This window comes from Rosa rugosa, chromosome 2 (assembly GCF_958449725.1).
Source record: "Rosa rugosa chromosome 2, drRosRugo1.1, whole genome shotgun sequence".
In the NCBI taxonomy this organism is placed as follows: Eukaryota; Viridiplantae; Streptophyta; class Magnoliopsida; order Rosales; family Rosaceae; genus Rosa; species Rosa rugosa.
Window position 1 is genome coordinate 57657851 of NC_084821.1, and position 20864 is coordinate 57678714.

Below are 20864 nucleotides of genomic sequence, written 5' to 3' on the forward strand. Positions count from 1 at the left end.
TGTGGTTGTTTGTTGTAAAATGTCTCATCGATGATATAATATTATAATTTACAAAAGAAAGGACTCTAGTCACAAAAAGAACAACTGGATTACAAGAATAAGGACTTGAAGAGTTTTAGGTCTAATATGATTATTTACCATATAAACAAAACATTTGTTGTAGCAGTGGTAAAATGATCGTTTTTTTTTTTGTAAATAGAATTACATTTCAAGTAATTATCATAAAAACAACATAATTACAACGTTATACCTCAATTGTTGTAATTTATAGTAAAATGCATTGTCAAACAAGTAATTATCTCATGAATGATGAGATTTACACAAGAAAAGTATTAAATTATAAAATATAGAACTTTAATACACAATTAAGGACTTGCGCCTCATTTACAACATATACATAAAGTTTTACCACTTTGACAGCAATTCGTTGTCACATTAGTAAAATGGGTCTCAGACTTGTAATATAAAAAATTACCACAAATAAGAGCTTGATTACTACTTCTACAACAATTCGTTGTCTCATCGGTCAAATGGTTCTCAAACTTGTAATATTAAAGAATTACCATAAATACAACCTTAGTTACTACTTTGGACCTCAATTGTGGTAAAATCAAGAAAAAACATCGTTAAATAAGTAAATAACTCTTAAAGGACAGTAGTTACAAGATAGACAACCTTATTACACCATAAAGGACTCACCGCAAATTTACTTAAATATATGAAGTTTTACTATTATAGCAACACATTCGTTGTTTTATTAGTAAAGTGGTTCTGAAAACTTGTAATAATGAAGTATTAACACTTATTATAACTAAATTACCACTTTTGACCACAATTTGTTGTTTTATTGGTAAAACTGTTCTCAAACTTGTTATAGTGAAATATTAACACTAATTACAACTTGACTACCACCTTTTACAATAATTAGTTCTATCAAGAGAACATAGTTAATCAAGTTGTGTGTATGTGTTTTTTTTTTTTTTTTTTCGAACTGAGGATTGGGGGTTCTCTATTTGCCTTTGTCTTCCAGCGTCCTTCTTCCTTCTTGGTCTATAGTTGAAATTTTAGCGTGTCAGATCCATGGCTGCCTGAACATCGCTCCACTATCACTTCTCCGCTACAATTCTCTCCATCCTTAGTTTCTCTTGTCTTTGAATTTAAAGAAATCTAATCGAAGAAGCCCCAAAACCCCCAAATCAGAATTCCCAAACCCTAAAATTTTCAATCTCTCTTAGTCATCCTCGGAGCCAGAAGCCGACTAATTCGAACTCCAATTCCAGTAATGTCCAATCCGTTGGGGTTTTGTTCCCTCCCTGACTCATTACTTCACCAATATTCCCTTCTGGTTTTTCTCTTCACCATCACATTCTCCTCATCATAAGGATTGGTTTTGTCTCAAGGTTACTTCACTACTATTTTTTCTTCTTTATCTTCCAGAGGCGCGACTCGTGGTAGCGATGTGGAGATGTCAAGTCTGGAGGAGGAGGACTGGAATTTGGGGCTTTCAATGGTGGAAGGCTCGGAGGAGGAGGGTCTTCGTTTAGGTTCGACAGGAAGCAAACAAGGTTAATTGACAAAAAACTTACCAGCGTGCTGCGACATATCCTTCCTAGATCAAGCTCTTCCTCCTTCCTATCGTCTTCTCCTCTTCAAATTAGGGTTTTCTCTTAGAACAAAATTAGACAAAAACTGAATGACTGTTGTAAAAAATGGACGAGTAATCTGGACGGGGACAATATTCTTCCTTTAATCTTCTTCTTCTCCTTTTCAATTTAGGGTTTTCTAAATTTTTTTTTTTGATATGTAATTGGGAATCTTAAAAAAAAAAAAGTAGATACAAGTTTTTTTTTTTTTTTTTTTTTTTATCAAATAAGAACTTCATTAATAATGAACTGCTTACAACGAGTTTTTGGCGACATCTCTGACTCAGAAATGGCCACTAGACTTCCCACTGGAAACCGATGTACTGACTCTAAACTTGCACTACAACTATATGACAAAGACAACAAGCGCATGAGCAGTAAATCCTTGACATCTCACCTCTCGTCCAGCCAGTAAGAACTCTAAAACTAGACAACTCACTTGTGTCGACACTAACTCACCAACCAGAGTCCTCCTGACCAGCTTTTGATCGACCAAGCCAACACTCGTTGTGACCTAAACTCGACCAAAAGGATTGCCAGACATTCAAACCTGGGACTAAAACACCAACACCATCACCTCCCTATTGCCAACACCATCCATCCACCACTGCTCCAAAACGCCAACTCCTCCGACCCAATCCCAGACAGGAAGGACCCATTAGAAGGCCAAGGATGATTGTCTATGCCAGACTTTTCGCCACCGCTGCTGACTTAACTCCAGAACAGGAACGACCCCCAAGACTACGAAAAGAAGATTGTCTCTGTCACACCTTTAGTAGCGACATATTACCAACAATAAAATAAAACCAACCCCTAAACTAACAAACAAACCAAAAAACAAACCCTAAATTAAAACTGGAACAAAAAAACTAGAGAGCCCAGACATGGCCCAAAAAGATGGACCAAACCCGAGCTTTGACCCATGAGAGAGGACGACCCCAAGAAGCCTGCCATGCCTCGCATCCCCGCCCCAGCCTCCGTCGCCAGACCACTGCACCACATCGCATTCGCAGGACCGCCGACTTGAACCCACTGCCTTTCCCGACGAACCATGAATAATCACCGCCCCAAGCAGACAAACCCAATCCCAAGCCGGATCCAAGGGTTCCAACCCAAAACGGATTGATCTGATTGGCAGAAAGCTGTGCCTCCAAGCCATGCCACCACCGACCAACCTCCGAACGGTACGACAACACGCCACCACAAGCATGTCACCAGCAGACCTCCGATCCCCCAACACCGAACTAGTCCGCCGCTGAAACCATCGAATGGTGAAACCAAGTCTGAGAACTACTGTGATCTCTTCCTTCCCCATTGAAGCAACTGCTACCTCGACCCACACTCAGTCAACTAAAGCCCGTCCGACGACGGCGCTAGGGCTCGCCGCCGGATAGGGATGGAACGCGAGAGAGAGAGAGAGAGAGAGAGAGAGTTTTTAGGGTTAGGTCTAGAGTAAGACTTTTGCCCAATCGAAGTAAGTAGATACAAGTTACCTGGTAAGCAGGTTACCACTATTGAATATTCCAGACCGTCAGATATATTCAACTTTTAATTAAATCCAACAGTCTAAAATATTCAAAAAACTTAATGTATGGCATACGACAGGGTAAAGCTATGGTATGTCAACATATACTAGAATTTTCCATTTATACGTACTTCATGCATAATTTTGAACAGATCAAAAGAAGTAATGCATGTTAGGAATCACAGCATCAGATTATACTTTTCAACAAGTTTTATCCAAAATTGCACTTGGACATGAATAAAAAAGTACTGGATAGAATATTACATCATCACAAAACGTATATGGATGATTTTTATTCACTAGTTCTTTAAATTTTTTGCTTTACATGATTATATGGATGAGTTTGATGGGGTATACCCAGGGTATAAGCTGGGGCCTTGAGATAAATTCTGATGATCATCTTCTCTTTAGTTTTTTTATTTTTATCACAAAGGGAAAAGAACACTTTTATCATTCAACAGTTGATGAGTTGATTGGGGACCCATGATAATCATCTGAACAAATACAAATCTACCTGGCTCACCGTCACGGTCTTCTTTTTCTTTTTGATGATTTTTCCTGCCATCCGAATGCTTTTTCTTTAGCAATTTTTGTTCTCTATAGTGAACCTTTAGTTTCCTTTACTTAAAATATCATTTTCAGTTGGGTAAAGACATCCTAACCTCTTTAATGATTACGCTACAAAATCTTTGACTGGTCTCTCACCTCTCTCTCTTTCATATGCAATGCAAAAACAGTGTCACACTGACATACACATGATTGATTAGAGGAAAAAATAGGAAAAACGCAGTAGTCACCAAGGAAGTGATGCTACATCTTTCAGTTAGTTAAGGTTCAATCTTGAATTTTGAAAGCAGGATTTGTAAAAATGAATAACAATATATGACTAGATTAATTTTCATGTCTCTGTCAAAGTTTCAATGTATAAGGGAAAATGTATGCCGTGGGAATAAATCCATATCGTAAATCTGCATCTGTATACTTAAAATGGAGAGGCACTTCTGAGTGATTCAACGTTGAGGGGAGTGTTAACGCGTAGAATTCCTACGACAACGTTTTACTTTTGGAATGACGAAGATGGACATCATTCCCCTATAAGCACGTTTCACAATATACATAAATTTTATCTACCCATGATTATGAGTACTTCAACGAATGTAACAGTATTGATTTGTACCACTTAACTGATCAACTAGAACTATTTCTAGACGTATGGTTGAATTGTATCCTATTGAACTCTCCTGTGTGCTAACGAACTCATTAAAATATAAAACTAACTGTTCGATCGGAATGTTTATTTCTGCAAGGCGAGTTAAAGTGGCAACTAATTGTCTTCTTGGTGGCAGGGGGGCTTCCCATGGTTAAGAAATAAGAAGTGAAACTCTAGGCATGATGACAGAAAAACAGGCCTTTGTATGCTTTCTTTTGTTTCTTTAAATGGCTTTATGGCTTTAACACCTCAAGCATGACATCAAATGAGTTGTGCATAACCAATTACATTAAGAGGCTAGGGATCGATATTATACTTACTAGGGGTTCTGAGGTCTTTGCCGAAAGAACTTTTTGTAGTCTTTACTAACCGTCCCGCACAATATTCATCCCTTAAACGAAAGGAGAACAGCATTGGCCTGATATATCAACCTTGAAGGAGGAGCTTTTGATCATTTTTTGCATAAAGATATTCCATTTCTCCAATCTAATGACAAATCCCATATGCCTTCCTAATAAACTATGTTTTGATTCAAGATCTTACCATAAGTAGGCACACATTATGATTCGATCTAGATCATTCAGTCAAATATCTCTTTGCAACGTGATTTTAGTCATTTAATCCTAATTAGTGAGAGAGAGAGAGTTTCTAAAGCCATGCAACCTTTCACACGACGATGATCATGTTAAGGGCAAGAGACAAAACAAAGGTGGTAAAGGGCAAAGGGTTTGGGATGGTGGGGGGTGTGGCTTTGTCACTTGTGGAAGACTGTAGAAAGAATAGTGGGAGACTAGGGCTTTTGAATAAATATAGGTATAAAGATTCCCATAATGTCGGCTCTGTGTATCCATCTCTATCAATATCTATCATTCTAGTTTGTGCAGAAAAGACAAATGTTTAAGCAGATTCTTTCTTTTTATCCCAGCAGCAATGAGATCGATGTAGCTTTCATGTGGGTTCTGGCCCTTCTGGTTCTGGGAGCCTCCTATCCCTCTGAGGATACATCTGTCATTTGCCCCCTAACTGCAACAGCTTTAGTTATGTATATTAGCTTGAAGAAAGTTGGGACCAACTCAAAATCCGAGAGCTTGGTGCCCTGCAGTTTGCAGCCGCAACTAATTAATAAGGAACTCGATGTGAGAGTCCAAGTCCAATTGTAACTATAAACTTTTTCAGTTAGTTCCTTGGAGATATACAACATTTAAAACGTAAGCTCAGAGGGAACTACGTACATTGATGTGGTAATAGTTGTAGATAGTTTGATACATAGGTACGTAAACTTAATTTAACCCGGGTTACCCACTAAATCTAGTATTCATAAGAGTTAGCCGTGGAATGTGAGAGATGTGATGATATATCATATCTGAGATCATTTTCCGGTGAAATGTCCATCAACCTAGCTCACTTTAATTAATGTTGAGAACTTGAGATAAATAAGTCATCAGGAGCGATGACACCTGAGAGTTATTCTTTTATGACAATAATTAAGTTAATAAACACTATATAACATTGTCCAAAATGTTACATTAGTTTTGTTAGTTTGACAACGATGGAGGTGCAACGCAAAGAGCTCTACATACTTCAAGCTCAAATAGTTGTAGTACCTACTTATCACCTCTCTGTGATTGCATGCATAACTTAACCAATAAAAACATACAAATTGGTGTACTCTTTTCTTTCGACCTACTCTTTGCTACATCTCGGATTCATCGCCTCCAGTTATTTTGATGACAGTTTTCACACCAAAAAAAAAAAACACATTGAAATATATTGGGCCAAATTTAGTTTGGGCCAGTCAAGCCCAATCAAGACTTACAAACCGACTCGACTGAAAAACCCTGCGAATTTGCGGAAAAAAACGGTGACTGAAAAATGTCGATTCTATTGAAGAGCCAAACATGGAGGTGGATAGTGACCAAGACCCGCGACTCCAAGCCCTTCTTCTTCACCTTCGCCACCGTATGCGGCGTCGTTCCGGGCATTATCGGCTACTTCGTTATGCAGACCACCAACTCCGGCAACCCAGAGCTCGAGGCCGAGCTTCGCCGCAAAGCCCGACCCGATACTGTGGTACGTTTCCCTTTGATCCAATTCTGTTTCTGGAACTATAGTTGATATTTGAGATATGGGTTATTGATTCTTGAAACCCAGAAAGGAAAAATAAAATTAAGGAACTTGCTGTTGATGATCAAAGTGGGAATTGAATCTGTATGGATGGTTTGCTTGTTGAGTTGTTGATGGAGCTGTAATCAGTGTGATGGGTTTTGTTAAGTTAACTGATATTGTTTTATGACCAAGATCATGAGATTTCTAGTAATGCAGGATATGCTAGTTTTAGTAAGCTTCAGACTGCAAGGAGGATTTTTGCTTACTAGTATATGTGGCAAAGTGCCGTAATGTCTAGTAATTTGGGTTGGTGTAGGAAAATGGAACCAATTGAACAAACAGGACTTCTTCGATATCTGTTTTGAGTTAGTTTTGTGAAGAGTATCATTCACTACATTTTCAGCACCTCACCCCCCTATACTGTTGCTTCCTGCTTCATATTTTGCTTTCAGATTTCTCCTACTCTGGTTTTTTTTGACAAATTAATTGCCTTTAATTTGATCCCGCAGTTCCAGCTGTGTTTAGTGTTGTGTGTCTGGGGATTGTCTTTTTTCTTTTTATAACTATCCTGTGTCCTGTGATGTCATCTATATGTAGATTCAGTGCATCCTTTTATGAAACTTCTGGCCTTCCTGTTAGATCTGATGAAGTTTCTGGCCTTGAAACCCATTATTTAGATGTCAAATCCCTATAACAAAGTCAGCTTACTTCATTCTGGTACTAAATCCCTGTCTTCCACCAAGAAGCAATGAATAATATATCCCATGTTACATATTATCAACATGGCAGATTTTAAGTTCTAAGAGCAGTTGTTATTGAAGGCTAAAGTATGTTCAGTTTAAATAGATTTCAGTCTCAGTTGTTTCTTAACAGTACTCTCGTTCTCGAAGAGAAATGTTGACAGTCTATTGCTTAAAACTGTGAATCAGATGATGGGGCAAACAAATAAAGAACGATTGGCAGAGTACCTAGGGGAGCTGCAGCGGAAAGAGAACACAAATGACCGCTATGTTGCTGCACTGAAAGGACAGACATTGACTAGGAATCCATATGTGAGAATTCAACCAGTTCCAAAGGAAAGCAACACGGAATCTAACAAGGAACAGAAGTAGATCAGGACGTGCATCCACTACCAGCATGAATGTTTTCTGTTTTGAAGGTATCTGTATATCTCGTTAGAACAATTATGCAATGGTTATTACCGTTTCTTGTTGTTATGCAACATTTGGTTGGCTGTTGTTTGTTTGTTGAATACTTTTTTTTTCCTTGATGAAGTACAAATACTTTGTTTTCAGACGTTTCCATGTTATAGGATAGTGGATGTAGTTGTTCAGATCAACTGTCTATTAATGGAAGTGGTGGTCTTCTGAATTGAATTGATTTGCAGCAAAAGGAAACCTGCCAGCATGAATTAAATCTTTTCAGCAAGGAGGAGATGTCCTCCTCTACATTCATTGGCTTGATTTTGCTTTTGGTTTCCTTGACGGCTTGACCGGTAGTGAAAGATGAATTCATGTTCTTTACATAAAGTTATACAGCAAAAAAATTAGTTGTATATCTCTATCTCTTTGTTTAAACTGAGGCGCAAGTTTAGTGTCATAGGCTTTAGATGCCTATAACACCCTTCAGAATAAGATAAAACAAATTTGCATATACACTTCTATCATAAAGATTTTTTATGTTCATTCCAAACTGATTCAATCCACCGGATATGCAGGCTATTTCCAAGATAAAATCTACAGATTGTTTCATGCTGTCCGATTAGAGGTTTCTATAGAAAACTGTTCTTGGTAAAATTCACTATGAACTCGAAGATCAGGCTGCAAAGCCACCATCTTTCATCCCCATACCCATCCCCATCCCCTTCCCCATCCACACTCACATTCTTTACCATTATCTTCACCCCCAATTATGTGGAAACGGACCTCAGCTGCTCCAATGATGCCAGAACTGACATCAACTCCTCCTCCCAGATGAATCCGTCTGTTTTTTCATCGAACAGGCTTAATGCCTCTCATATGTCTTAAATTGGGTTCGTCCATCAATTCAGCTCCACTGAAAAACTCATCTCTGTTGACATTGCTTATCTCAAGCTTTGCCAAATTATTGCTTTCAAGCTTTGTATCATCGATACTCTTCCCTGGCACTTCCTCACCTGTTTGACAATGTTTGACACCTATAATATAATAGGATCAAACCTAAAGGAGTGAAAACATGAAACCGAATTATAAATTTCTCCAGATTTTCAGCTCAAGGAGAGCAAGGAACTGAGTTGTCAGTGTCTTGATCGAGAATATGGACCTCCATATTATGATGGCACAGAGGAAGCGGGAAATTGCAGCCCAAGCTAAGAACAAACAAGTTGAAAATACATACAGAAAAATTTCCATACAAAGATTTTAGATTGTGAAAGAGATCTCTCTCATACGTATAGATAGTGATAGTTTCCTTGCTGCGGTTATATCTTTTAGTAAAGCTACTTGATTCCAGACATGCTGCTTTCAAGTCTGCTGTAACCTGTAAATGATGTGGACAATCTATAACACTACAAATTATAAAATTTTAGGGAAAGTCTGCTAAAATCTAAATATAGGACCAAAAAAAAAACCTCTTCAGCTGATGATTAGCTGTTATCGTTTTTCTGTTATGGTCGATGAGATAGATTTGGTGCCCTTGTGCTTTTCAATCTGTACATTAGACTTGACCCAGATGTATGTGCCCATGCTTCTTGTTCTTCCTGCGCTATCTTGTTATTTCCTTTCTTGCCACAGATATGCACTTGAAAAATCACGAGTTTAGACAAAAAAAAGAGAAACCACAAGAGGTTTCTTACCTATGCTATATTCTTCAATGCAACTGAAATAACCAAAATCGGAGATTACCAAGCAACTAATTAATCCAAACATTACTCTCTGAGATGGTTATTCCTAGGCTAAAATCATGGACTATTCGTCTCCAAAATTAAAAGAAACTCCAAGATAGACGGTGATCCCATATTATTAATAATCGAACTTCCATTCCTCCGCTGCTTCAGAACTCAGGAGTCGAAAGTTACTAAAATTCCAAAGTCTCACCTCTGCCTAAAAAACCTTACTCTTCATGCTTCACTATCAGTAGACGAGGCACCATCTAGGCATTTCTAAATTGCTCATTTATATGGATACCATAAATCTCAAGTTCTACACTTCCACATAAACACAGAAGGGAAAGCAGCACCACTCGATGAACTCAATTTTACTAGAATACAGATAGGACGTCTTGCGATGGGCTAACTGGAACCGAGGTACTTATCATTTTTTTTCTTTTCCAGTTTTCTTTTCTTGTTTTGATAAATACCTCAGTTCCAGCAATGCCCAATGCAAGTCCTATGTCAGCTTCATAAGATTGATTAATGCCTTACAGCACAGCAAGTCCTATGTCAGCTTGCTTGAAAGCAACCAGCTTAATTTATCGTATATTTTGCTGTGCTGCTAGTGGTTGCCTTCAAGCAAGCTGCAATACATGTGTGCTTGAGAGAGATCATAAGAGGTTTGTTCACTATGTTTTCTTCTTCAGCAACCTCCATTTACCAAGAATCAGAAATAAGGACAGTAAGAAAAAGTTAAAAAGAAAAACCAGGTAAGTTCAACCAGATCATGTAAAACAAACTATCAAGGGGGAAAAAGTATAACAAAACCTTATATTGTTGCTTCTTGTGATGGCCCCTATGCTAAAGCCGGCCCTCGATTGTTCAGACAGCGAAGTTGGAATTAAGTGATGCTATTCTTAATTAGCTGCATTATGTCAGTTCTCCCATAGTACTGCTTAATGTACTTATCTACCTTGCAGTGGCACAGAACTCTGAAGTTTATCCATCTTAAGTTCTTAACAAACAAAATTCCCCTCGTCAGAAATCATCATATTAATCTGTATCACATTTTTTTTTAAATGAAGAATCCAACATGAGGAATGCTATGTACAATTATCTGCATTCCCCTTCAAAACCTTCCCCTCCTATGCACCAATCCCATTTCTACCTCCCATTCTGCAGTGTATTTTTATGATCGGAATGGTTCCCTTAAATCACCCTTTAACAGATCATTTTCATTGCTAAAAAAAAGGTCATCTAACACAATAGTTGTAATTACTGATACACTTTTCTTGCCTTGGTGTTTGTTTTACTTTTCTTCCCCAGCCACAAGACGCATACATCCAAATCGCTTGAGGTGTTTTCTTCTTTATTTGCTCAGTTTTACTATGATATAATAATTCTGCAGTGAAGCTATGCTTAGGACAATCTTCTGGGAAAAATATATAGTATTCTATTGTTTATCATAGAGATATCTGAATGAAGCTCTCATGCTCTTCCCTGAAATGCTACCAGATTGTGACGCATGCTTTTGTAATTGTAAGTTATCGAACGTACTAATTACATGTGCTCTTATTAATAACAAAATCAAAACTACAATCATAGACAACAACACAAATGTACAAATGAGTATCTCACTACGGATTGCAATAGGGAAACCAACAAGACAAGCACATTAATTGATTTGCTTCAATCACTCAGTCTGCAATATATATATCATCCATTTTACGTGCACACAATGCTATCTTGAGGCAGGGGAGAAGGGATCAACCGATCAATAATGATAGCTGCAGGACTGAAAATGGTAAAGGAAATCGATCAAGATTCAGGAATTACTTTTGATACTTAATTAGGCTTATTTAGCAGACATAACAGAGAAACTGTTTATATGATGGTGAGTATGATGACTACAGCAGCTGCAGCAACAGAAATATATGTCCAGGATGTGTTGAAATATTTGTGATACAAGTTTGCTTTCCATTTGTTCCAATGCCTTCTACAGTGCTTGTTCAGGTTTTCTAACTAAGAGTAGCATAATCGAAGTTATTGGAATCCACATTGACCCCATCGGCAAGGTTGTAAATCAGAGTAGCCCCTGCACTGTCGTCGCTAAGCCTATTTTCAACAATGCCATACTTAACAAGCAACTCCACATCTTGTGAGGTGTTAACGAGACAATCCATGATGACAACATAATGCAATGGTACTGTTCAAAGGCCAGGAGATTTCTGATCGTAAGCTCAGTTTCATGACTTCATGACTGATTGCTAGTTGTCGGATTTCAAGCATCCCCTTAAGAAATTGTATGTCAAAAAAGTTTTCAATTGATCTCACCTTAAACTGGACTCCAACCGAGTGTAACTCTGTCTTGGTGGGTGTGGTTAGACTTTCAAGTTTCCTTTCATCTTGTGTTGTTGGGGTACAGTTGCAGTTGCAGGTGGTTGTTGTCTCTGCTGTAGCGGTAGATTAATATAACTTTCTTATAAAATCAACAAAATGTTCTACTTTAGAAGAAGAAGAATGCATTTTCTCCAACTTGTCTTTCCTTCTCTCTATGTGCATCAGGCTCTGGAAGAAATAGTGAGAAAGATCAACCAATGAAAGCTTCTTGATGAATTTTGTTTCAGTCGAAAAGCTCATCAAGAATGAAGAACTGCCACTGATTTTCAAGCAATGCCACACATCTTGTACCATATATGGCTTGTTAAATATGAGATCATTCTCATCTCTTAACTCATCGAAGCGATACATCAATAACATCTCTATGATGAAGGCGGCATCCACTAGAATAATCTTTACAAAAGCATCACTCTTAAACCAATTGTTGTTGCGCAGTTTTTGTTCTTGGTCCCTAATTTTCACTAGATAATCCTCCAAGCATATTTATAAATTTTGCAGGTACCTCATTTTGTGCTCTTCCACAGTTCCGTGGCTATTAAACCTTCCTTGCCATGGTGAAGTGGACTTATAGATACTACCTGAGGTGTGTAGGTATTTGGACTACCACGACGTAGTCCAGTGGCGGAGCCAGGTTTCGATTTAAAGTAATATATAAAAAGGGAAGCTAAGGTTGTCGCAATTGGACACAAGACTATGTGAGTGGAATTACTTGCTGGATGTGAAATTTAAGCCCAAAGTGATATACTACTATGTATCAATTATTACAAATAAATAACAGACCGCAGTTCATGAGGCCCCAATCATTTTCACTATGTTATGCTATGACTCTAGTTATAGACTATCGCTAGTTCACCACTCTAGTCTCGACTGAGGTAGTGAGGTACAAATATCAGGACCGTTTTGCTGCAATGGCGCTATGACTGTGCGACCTGTAATGTTGCCGCTACAGAAGACCCAAATGAATGGGTTAGCTAGACAAGCAGAGCGTTTAGTTTCACGAACCGAAAGCTTTAATTTATTGACGTTTTTCATTAGGGGTAGAAGAACATACATGAAACCCCATTACAGAAACTCCTATGATTACACAGACTTGCTTCGACATTGCGGAAACACCAAATCAATCAAGAAACTCCACGCCCAGATCATCATCGGAGGTCTACACCAAAACCCATTTGTGGCTTCAAAGCTAGTAGGCAAGTACGTGGAGTGTGGTGACTCAAGTATGGGAGATGCACGGAAGGTGTTCGATGAATTGACTGAGAGAGATGTGTTTGTATGGAACATGGTCATTCAGGGTTATGCAAATGTTGGTCCTTTTGCTGAAGCCCTTAAAATGTGTAATAGAATGAGGCTGAGTGGGTTATCCCCAAATCGGTACACTTACCCTTTTGTGCTTAAGGCTTGTGGAGCAATGAGAGATGGAAAGCAGGGTCAGGTTGTTCATGGGCAGATTGTGAAATCTGGGCTTGACTTGCAGTTGTTTGTGGGGAATGCTCTTGTGGCATTGTATTCTAAGTATGAGGAAATTGAGGTATCGAGACGAGTGTTCGATGAATTGCCTCTGAAAGATCTTGTTAGTTGGAATTCCATGATTTCGGGGTATGCCACGAATGGATACCCGAATGAGGCTGTTGAAATTTTTCATGCAATGATACAAGGTCCTACTACATGCTTGCCTGACCATGCCACTCTGGTTTGCGTGCTTCCGGCTTGTGTTGAAGCATCTGCTATTGAAGTTGGGTTTTGGATTCATTCTTACATTGTGAAGACGAGTATAAAAGTTGATTCTGCTCTGGGCAGTGCTCTCATTTCAATGTATGCAAACTGTGGTCGTGTAAGAGTTTCCAGAGTTATCTTTGATCGAGTAAGTGATAAGAATGTGGTGCTGTGGAGCGCCATGATGAGGTGTTATGGAATGCATGGGCACGCAGACGAGGTGCTCCAGATGTTTTCGCAGTTTGAGGAGTCAGCCTTACATCCAGATGCTGTTGTGCTTTTGTGTTTGTTGTCCACTTGTAGTCACGCAGGGATGGTTTCAAAAGGCTTGGAAATTTTTGAAAAAATGGAAGATTACGGAGTAGAGAAAAACGAGAAGCATTATGCTTGCATTGTAGACCTTCTGGGAAGAGCTGGGTTACTTGACCGGGCAGTTAAGTTTATTGAAAGCATGCCCATGCAGGCAGGGAAAGATGTATACGGTGCACTACTTGGAGCTTGTAGGATACATAATAACATAAAACTTGCCGAAGAAACTGCAGAGAAATTGTTTGTTTTGGATCCTGGAAATGCTGGGAGGTATATTCTTCTGGCCAGCATGTATGAAGACGCAGGGCGATGGGAAGATGCAGCTAGAGTGAGGAGGCTAATCAGAGAGAAGAACATCAAGAAGCCAACTGGACGTAGTTCGATTGAGGTGGATTGCATCTATCACACATTTGGAGCTGATGATGAGTCTCACCCATATACAGACCAGATATTTGACACATTGGAGAGATTGGATAGGATAATGGAAGAAGCCATAGTAATGGTTTAGTGATTACTCTGCCTCAGAAGAGGCACTGGATACTTTAGCTGTAGAGCCATGTATAACAAGTATGTACCCTGAAATTTCAAATTAACTTCATTCTTTATGCAAATTGAAAAAGGAATTGTAACTGGATCAGACGTACTTTAGAATTCAAGAAGACACGAAAAGAAAGGCATTAGAATGTAGTTCTAGCTAGTTTTGCTGTATGTAGGACTGTAGGTCTGTCTTTTGTAGTTGGTTTGCTCTGTCTGTTGTTTTTCTGTGTAGCTAATAACTCTTACAGCCCAAGTGTTGTCTGTACCATTATACATTGTTCTTTGGTAGGTGGGTACTGGGAAAATTAAAACCAACTTTGGCAATTATCTTAGTTGTGCAAGTGTAACAGCTTTTGCTACTCAAACTCGGCTAATTTCTTTTGTTGATACCTCCTAAATCCAAAGGAGTCCTGGGTAGCGTTGAGAAACGTAATTCTCATAATAAGCTTGGTTATCTTCCTCTCTGCTTTAAAACTTAATTGTGTTTTTGGCATGAATATTAGACGACGAGAATATAACTTGGATGTGATTAACAGGTCATTGAGTCTTGCTCCTTGAGCTGGATTTTGATAAAGAATAGTAGAAAAGCAGAAGTTAAAATTCTAGTGATTTAAAGAAACTATTTTATTTGTATACTTGTATACATAACAGGAATGGAAATAGAAGCAGAACTACAAGTTTGGGCTAGAAAACAGGACTGTACAATCTGGCACAAATAGATATCTGGGAGTCTGAACAACTTCAGAGAACAGATATACACAACTTGACGAACAAATGACTCCCTTTCGATGTTCAGTTATCCAGAGTAAACCCTGAGACGGCTGCGGATTGGCTGGCGGCATATGTGACAGTTGGATAATCTTGCTCCACAGTCTCTGCAGGCCTGCAATGAAATGATTGTTAGTGGCATGTAGAGAGCACAAGGAAGGAACAGACGCAATAGTTACTGCTAATGCAGCTCACCATGTGTCCACAGCCAAACGCCAGGTCCTTTGCATTAGTCAGGCAGATTGGACAGACCTGCATTGAAATTGAAAAAAAATAAATGAATAATCTCAACTTTTAGTCCCAGAAAGCAAGATGTGTAGGGAAAGTCTACCAAGTCTTCACAAATGTGATACAATTCAAAATGATTCATCTTTGCTAGCATATTAGAAACTGCTTCAAACTTTAATTTAATTTATTTATTTTCTTTTTATGTTGGTTACCACCATTTTTCTTCAATATCAGGTATCATACTTCAGAAAGTAGTTAAAAGTAGTTACAACAATGCAGGAAAGCATACCAATTCATCGCGGTCATTCCCAACGGGTGCTGAGATTGCACTTGGTTCACGAGTCGGAGGTGGACGATGAACGTATGGAACTGGTGGAGGGCGTGGAACTGTTCTCTTCCCTTTCCCTGTTGTACGTCTTTTTTCCCAGGTACAATAAGACTTATATTAGAAACCATGCAACTGACTAATTCAATCAAAGTGATCTATCAATATAATCCATTCTTGGTTCTCTAAATTTGTACGTATTGACTAGCAGAAATTTTTCTCTGAGAATGACTGGAATATGAGTTTGCAGCCAATGCTAACCGATTAAAAGGTAGTGAATATATGATGGTCCACTCAAAAGAAGATGAAGAAAAATGAAGCTTAGTCATCAGAAAATTTGATAAACCATACCCAAGAATACCAAATTCAATAGTTGCCTTATACTGGAGTGGGATTTCCATGAGGGCAGCAAGAGCAAAAGCAGCCTCTTTCTCAGAGGCAGATACTTGTTTAGCCATAATGTCCGTAAAATTAACAAACTACCAACAGAAAGAAACTAGTTAGAGATTTCAGGTATTCTGAATAACTCTCCATTTGAAGTCTATAACTCACTGCTATAGCTACAGTACCTGAAAATTATCGAATTCTCGTGCAGGGAGCTTGTCATCAAATTTTTTCATGTCTTCCCAGGGACCATCGCCGACTCCAATAAGAATAATGGAGAGTGGATAGGAACTGATCATGTAAGTTGTTAAAGTATAAATTATATTCTGCTTAATATGCCTGCAAGTAATGACTGATAAGCTGACACATCTAGTGCCTTAAAAAATTCCGCTTAAACTTTTGACAATGAAGACATGATTAAACATAGGAAATGCTGCCCAACTAGCTGAGAACACCATACAAATTAATAAATTAGTTAGACAGAGAGCAAGAATTTCCAGCCTACCAAAATTATAAAAATCATGGCTGAAAAATTTAAGGGCCATTTGAATCGTAAGAAAAAATATTTTCCAGGTTCTACCTTGCATCTGCAATTGCTTTGATTGTCTTCTCCTCTTGTGGACTCAATTCCTTGTCGTTGGTATTGATGCTTCTTGTAACCTTTACAATTGTGGAAACTGTGTTAGTACAGATTGTTCACACACATACGCATATGCATACCATTAGAGAAAGAGAGGACTCTAGATATAAACCTGGCCATCTGCAATGATAACTAACACATGGTATTGACCTGCACTTTTATCAACAATGTCCATTGCAGCCTCAATTACAGGTCCATAAGAAGTTGGCCCTTAAATATAACATATATCAGTAAAGCTGTGATTCTTATGATAAGCAACAGAACATATAGGCATATGATTAGAAGATGTCCAAGTTACACAAATACCTTTAATTTCAGACTATAAACAAAAGAACAAAAAAATTTCGAATACACCAACCTGATAATCGTAAAGTAGGAACTATTCTTTTGTAGCAGGTCAAGACTTCTTCGAAACCATGACAGGGTGAATGATCAGTGTGAAAGCTGAACACCTCTTGATCATGAGTGGTAGCTAACAGAAGGGATATGAGGGTGAATGTGAAGCCAGTCCAGTGATCAAAATCCGAAATGAAAGAAAATATAAAGTTCAAGAATTTGTTTCAAATTTTGGAGGGAGCAAGCGCTTACCATCACCAAAGCCAAAACAAGGAATTAAGTTGTCTTCATCAAAGGGAGACAAAGTTTTTCCGATTATAGAGATAGCTTTTTCGTACGGATTAGGTACATCGCCAATGGCATGTAGGCTTCGATTGTTGAATGACTTCATGCCTTCAGTTCATTTAAATTGAAAGTTATGTGATCAGGTGGAATCAGGTATAACTAGTAATTGTGTGGTTTATGATGCTGAATCAGAGTCCGGTAACATAACATGTACGTTCACAAACCTGTCCATTCATTGCTTTTAGTGAAGTCTATTCCAACAATGAGATTAGACGACTCTAGTCCTTCCTTTCTCAATGCATCTGTAACCTGAAAACGAAGCAAGTCGATTACAACTTGCACTTTTTACACCACTTGAGCAGCAATGAGTTTCTACATTGCTGGAGATCATGTTCCATGTTGTTCCAAAGGGTTTCATGCCTACAAAAATGCTATGGCAATTCTAGTTGGATGGTTTGCATTCTGTACCAATCCAGAATTGCAGAACAGAACTTTTGAACATGGGTGAATTCTACAGAACAAGATCTGCAGTAAAGAATCACTCTTTACTGTGTTTGTAACCTTTTACCAAGTCCAAAACAAAAACATGTGAGTAATGAATGCGACTAGATGCTGACTATGAATAGCCTAAACTTCTCGTGTTTCACTTGAGTACTTTACTTCACCATCTTCTTTTAACCGTCATTATCACCAGGCCCATCAGTGAAAGTGGGATCTGTATAGATAAGCAATAACCCCACTACTTTTCTCAGTCTGATCTGTGTGCCTTGCCCACTGGCTACACTAAGGTAAAAGCTTTAATAATGGCTGAAAAATAAGATTCCTGATACTTTATTCTCCAGACGTATCCTTTCTTTTAAAGAAAGACGCCACCAATATCCAGTAACGTGATACCATGCTCCACCACCATATTACGTAGGCCTAGACAATGCCCGTTAATGATCCAACCCGTTGACCTACAAAACCCACGGTTGTTGGACCTAGTTTTGTTAGCAGAATTTGAACTTGAGACCTCATGATATCATATAGTTAGCGGAATTTGAACTTGAAACCTCATGATATGAGAATCGGAATTGGAAGCTAGCTTAACCTCGATCTCCAACATGTTTGGATACAGTTAAAACGACTTGAAGTCAACACTTGGATGCATGACTAACTACATATGTACTGACCACACATTATTATCCACAATGGATGGCATATTCCAATCCAAGAGAGCCCCTAACTACAAGTCAAGTAGTGCGTGCATCTTGTGTTGTTAAGTGTGATTAGAGCAAGTAGATCATTTTTATATCAACAACAACAACAAACAGTCAAGACTCAGGACATAAAAGATGGCACATTATTAGGAGTGGCTCAATAATGATATCACGTCGTTTCTGTTACTCTACTTATTGTTTGGATCTTAGTCATTTTGAATTGCCTGGAGATATGGGGTCCAACTCCAACAACCATGTGTACTAGGGTTAAAGAAAACATTCAATGATTCAATCATAGCCCGAGATTACAAAAAGATAGATTCAAATTCATGTTTTTGTGAGACTTATAATCATAAACGACGTAGTTTTAAAAAATAAGCACATCATCATTCATCAATGACAAAAGAACTAGTGGAAAGTCTCATTCCAATAGTAACATAACCCGAAAGACCAGAACTATAAAGTCAATAATTTTGGCAAGACAATTAAAATTAAACTTGAAACTTAGAGCCTGATTATTCCTAAACCGAATGTGAGTTTTTCCATTTTTATTTGCCGTGATCAAACTAAAGTGAATAAAATTGCCGCTGGCAAAAATACTTTGAATTTTGAACATTTAGTTGGGGTTGAGATTTCGTACATGAAAATTCCTACACCAATATGAAGAAAAATATCATTTGACTAATTGCTATGAGATGGCAAGTCAAGGCACTACCGCCGGAGGCGTTGCTAAGACTTTTGACAGTTCTTTATTAAAAAAAAAAAAAAAGACTTTTGAAAGTTATTGAAAGAGAAAATAGAAGTGTTAATTTTTTCTAATTTGATTTTTCTCTAAAACAAAAAAGTCATTGTATATATCTATACTATTATTAAGAGAATAGGCTTTGTTAGTCAAAACTGATTTTTTGTTACCTTTTTAACCCTCAAAGATTAAAATATCATGGATAACATTTTATTCATCAGAGACAAAAGTGTCAAAACATAATAAACAAAATAAAAAACTAATTAAAAAAATTTCCTAAAACTACTCACTCTAAGCATAACTACCCACTACTCCCACACCCATCGGGTGTAGACAATTTCTAGTATTAAATAATTCGGGCGGGATGGTAGCCTCCTCAAAATAGTATTTTATCCAAAACAAAACCACATGATAGTTAAACAAGAGAAACACAATCAAATTCAAAAGATGAGCTAATTAAGGGGGGAGGATTCAGAAACATGAATGGATCGTTGGATAACATCGAGCAGACTTTTTAGTTATTAAAAAAAGTATTAACTACAAATATCAAGAGTTGAGGTAATCTAATAGAAAAATTTGCACTAATTAAGCTAGTATTTCAAACAACATGAGTTCTTGTAAAAATTTGGATCAACAAGAAAAATAAATATCAAGGTTCATGTATACTATTCCCCAAACAATAATTTCGGCATTATGTGTAATTAATGGCAGACTTTAATTCTTACCTAATCTCAGTCAAAATTGCAAAAATTTGGGTCAACAAGAAAATGAACCAAAATCAAGAAGCAAGGGAGAGAGAGAGAAGAAGAAGAAGAAGAACCTGTTCAATGGATGTGAAGTTATCAGGAATATATGCGTACTTGTGCTTCTTCTGGGTTCCTGTATGTGCAGCTTTATCACCACTGGTACTACTCATGCTTGATGATTTCTTCGAACCATAGGATGACGTTCTCCTAGTCACGCTGCCGCCAGTGTCGCCGGTTGTGCTTCTTGATAGTGAGCGGCTCCTGCTACTGCTTTTGAAAAATGACATCATGCCTCCCATAACATCGATCCGCTTCCACACAAGTATATATTGACAAAAAAGAGAGAGATGTATGTAAATATATAGAGTGAATAACTATGTACTGTGTATTAGCTTACAGAATCTGAAAAAAAAAAAGGTGGGTTCGATCTGTGTGTTCGAGGAAGGGAAGGGTTCAGACTTGAAAGTTGGATGTGGATTCTGAACTGCAGAAGGAGAAAAAGAATAGGATGCCCTTCTTTAATTATATATTGGTTGTTTTGCTTAGTGCTAAATAGGGTATTAACTATTAAACAAAGAAGAAGTGTGGAGATCACAGATTAAGGAGCAGGAGGCTTTTCTGAGGAATTTTTTTAAAGAGTTTGCTTGCAGAACAGAGAAGAGAATTTATGCTGTCGAGTGCATCACGTCTGGCGATTTGAGGGGAAATTTCTTATGGGAAAAGAATCTGACCGTGGATCATGACTGTGTCACCTGTGTGTTCCATGCTTTTACTTTTACTTTCTTTTGTTCTTCTTCATTAAGATGAAGTTATAACTACAAAGAAAGCTGGACCTATCTATTTAGTGAAATTTCATATGCCTCACCCAAGGCTTAGTGTGTGCATAACCAAGGTTTTAAATATCGGTATCTTCATAT

At 38.0% G+C, this 20864-nt stretch overlaps 3 protein-coding genes and 1 pseudogene across 7 annotated transcripts; 2 read left to right on the top strand and 2 right to left on the bottom strand.

Annotated features, from left to right (window-relative positions):
• The first annotated feature begins 6208 nt into the window (after positions 1-6208).
• Positions 6209-8137, top strand: LOC133732466 (uncharacterized). Of its 4 annotated transcripts, none has more exons than XM_062160022.1 (3): positions 6209-6448; positions 7414-7643; positions 7872-8137. In XM_062160022.1, exons 1-2 carry the CDS (start codon positions 6251-6253, stop codon positions 7594-7596), a joined length of 381 nt encoding a protein of 126 aa, XP_062016006.1. In that variant the 5' UTR covers positions 6209-6250; the 3' UTR covers positions 7597-7643; positions 7872-8137. The 4 variants fall into 4 exon arrangements, with proteins under 4 accessions (XP_062016006.1, XP_062016005.1, XP_062016007.1 ...); XM_062160021.1 differs by lacking the exon at positions 7872-8137 and adding an exon at positions 7780-7860; XM_062160023.1 differs by lacking the exon at positions 7872-8137 and adding an exon at positions 7797-7860.
• Positions 8138-11098: 2961 nt separating this feature from the next.
• Positions 11099-12092, bottom strand: LOC133731129 (uncharacterized; annotated as a pseudogene).
• Positions 12093-12450: 358 nt separating this feature from the next.
• LOC133732628 (pentatricopeptide repeat-containing protein CRR2, chloroplastic-like) lies at positions 12451-14573 on the top strand. The gene has a single exon (XM_062160216.1). The coding sequence runs from the start codon at positions 12649-12651 to the stop codon at positions 14263-14265; it is 1617 nt and encodes a 538-aa protein (XP_062016200.1). The 5' UTR covers positions 12451-12648; the 3' UTR covers positions 14266-14573.
• Positions 14574-14900: 327 nt separating this feature from the next.
• On the bottom strand, positions 14901-20815 carry LOC133728734 (E3 ubiquitin-protein ligase RGLG4). Of its 2 annotated transcripts, none has more exons than XM_062156166.1 (11): positions 20022-20815; positions 17485-17569; positions 17228-17368; positions 16998-17111; positions 16752-16849; positions 16580-16659; positions 16185-16338; positions 15967-16094; positions 15580-15706; positions 15258-15314; positions 14901-15177 (listed from the first exon to the last, which is right to left on the bottom strand). In XM_062156166.1, exons 1-11 carry the CDS (start codon positions 20244-20246, stop codon positions 15091-15093), a joined length of 1296 nt encoding a protein of 431 aa, XP_062012150.1. In that variant the 5' UTR covers positions 20247-20815; the 3' UTR covers positions 14901-15090. The 2 variants fall into 2 exon arrangements, with proteins under 2 accessions (XP_062012150.1, XP_062012151.1); XM_062156167.1 differs by having other exon boundaries at positions 16185-16290; positions 20022-20812.
• Between the last annotated feature and the right edge of the window lie 49 nt (positions 20816-20864).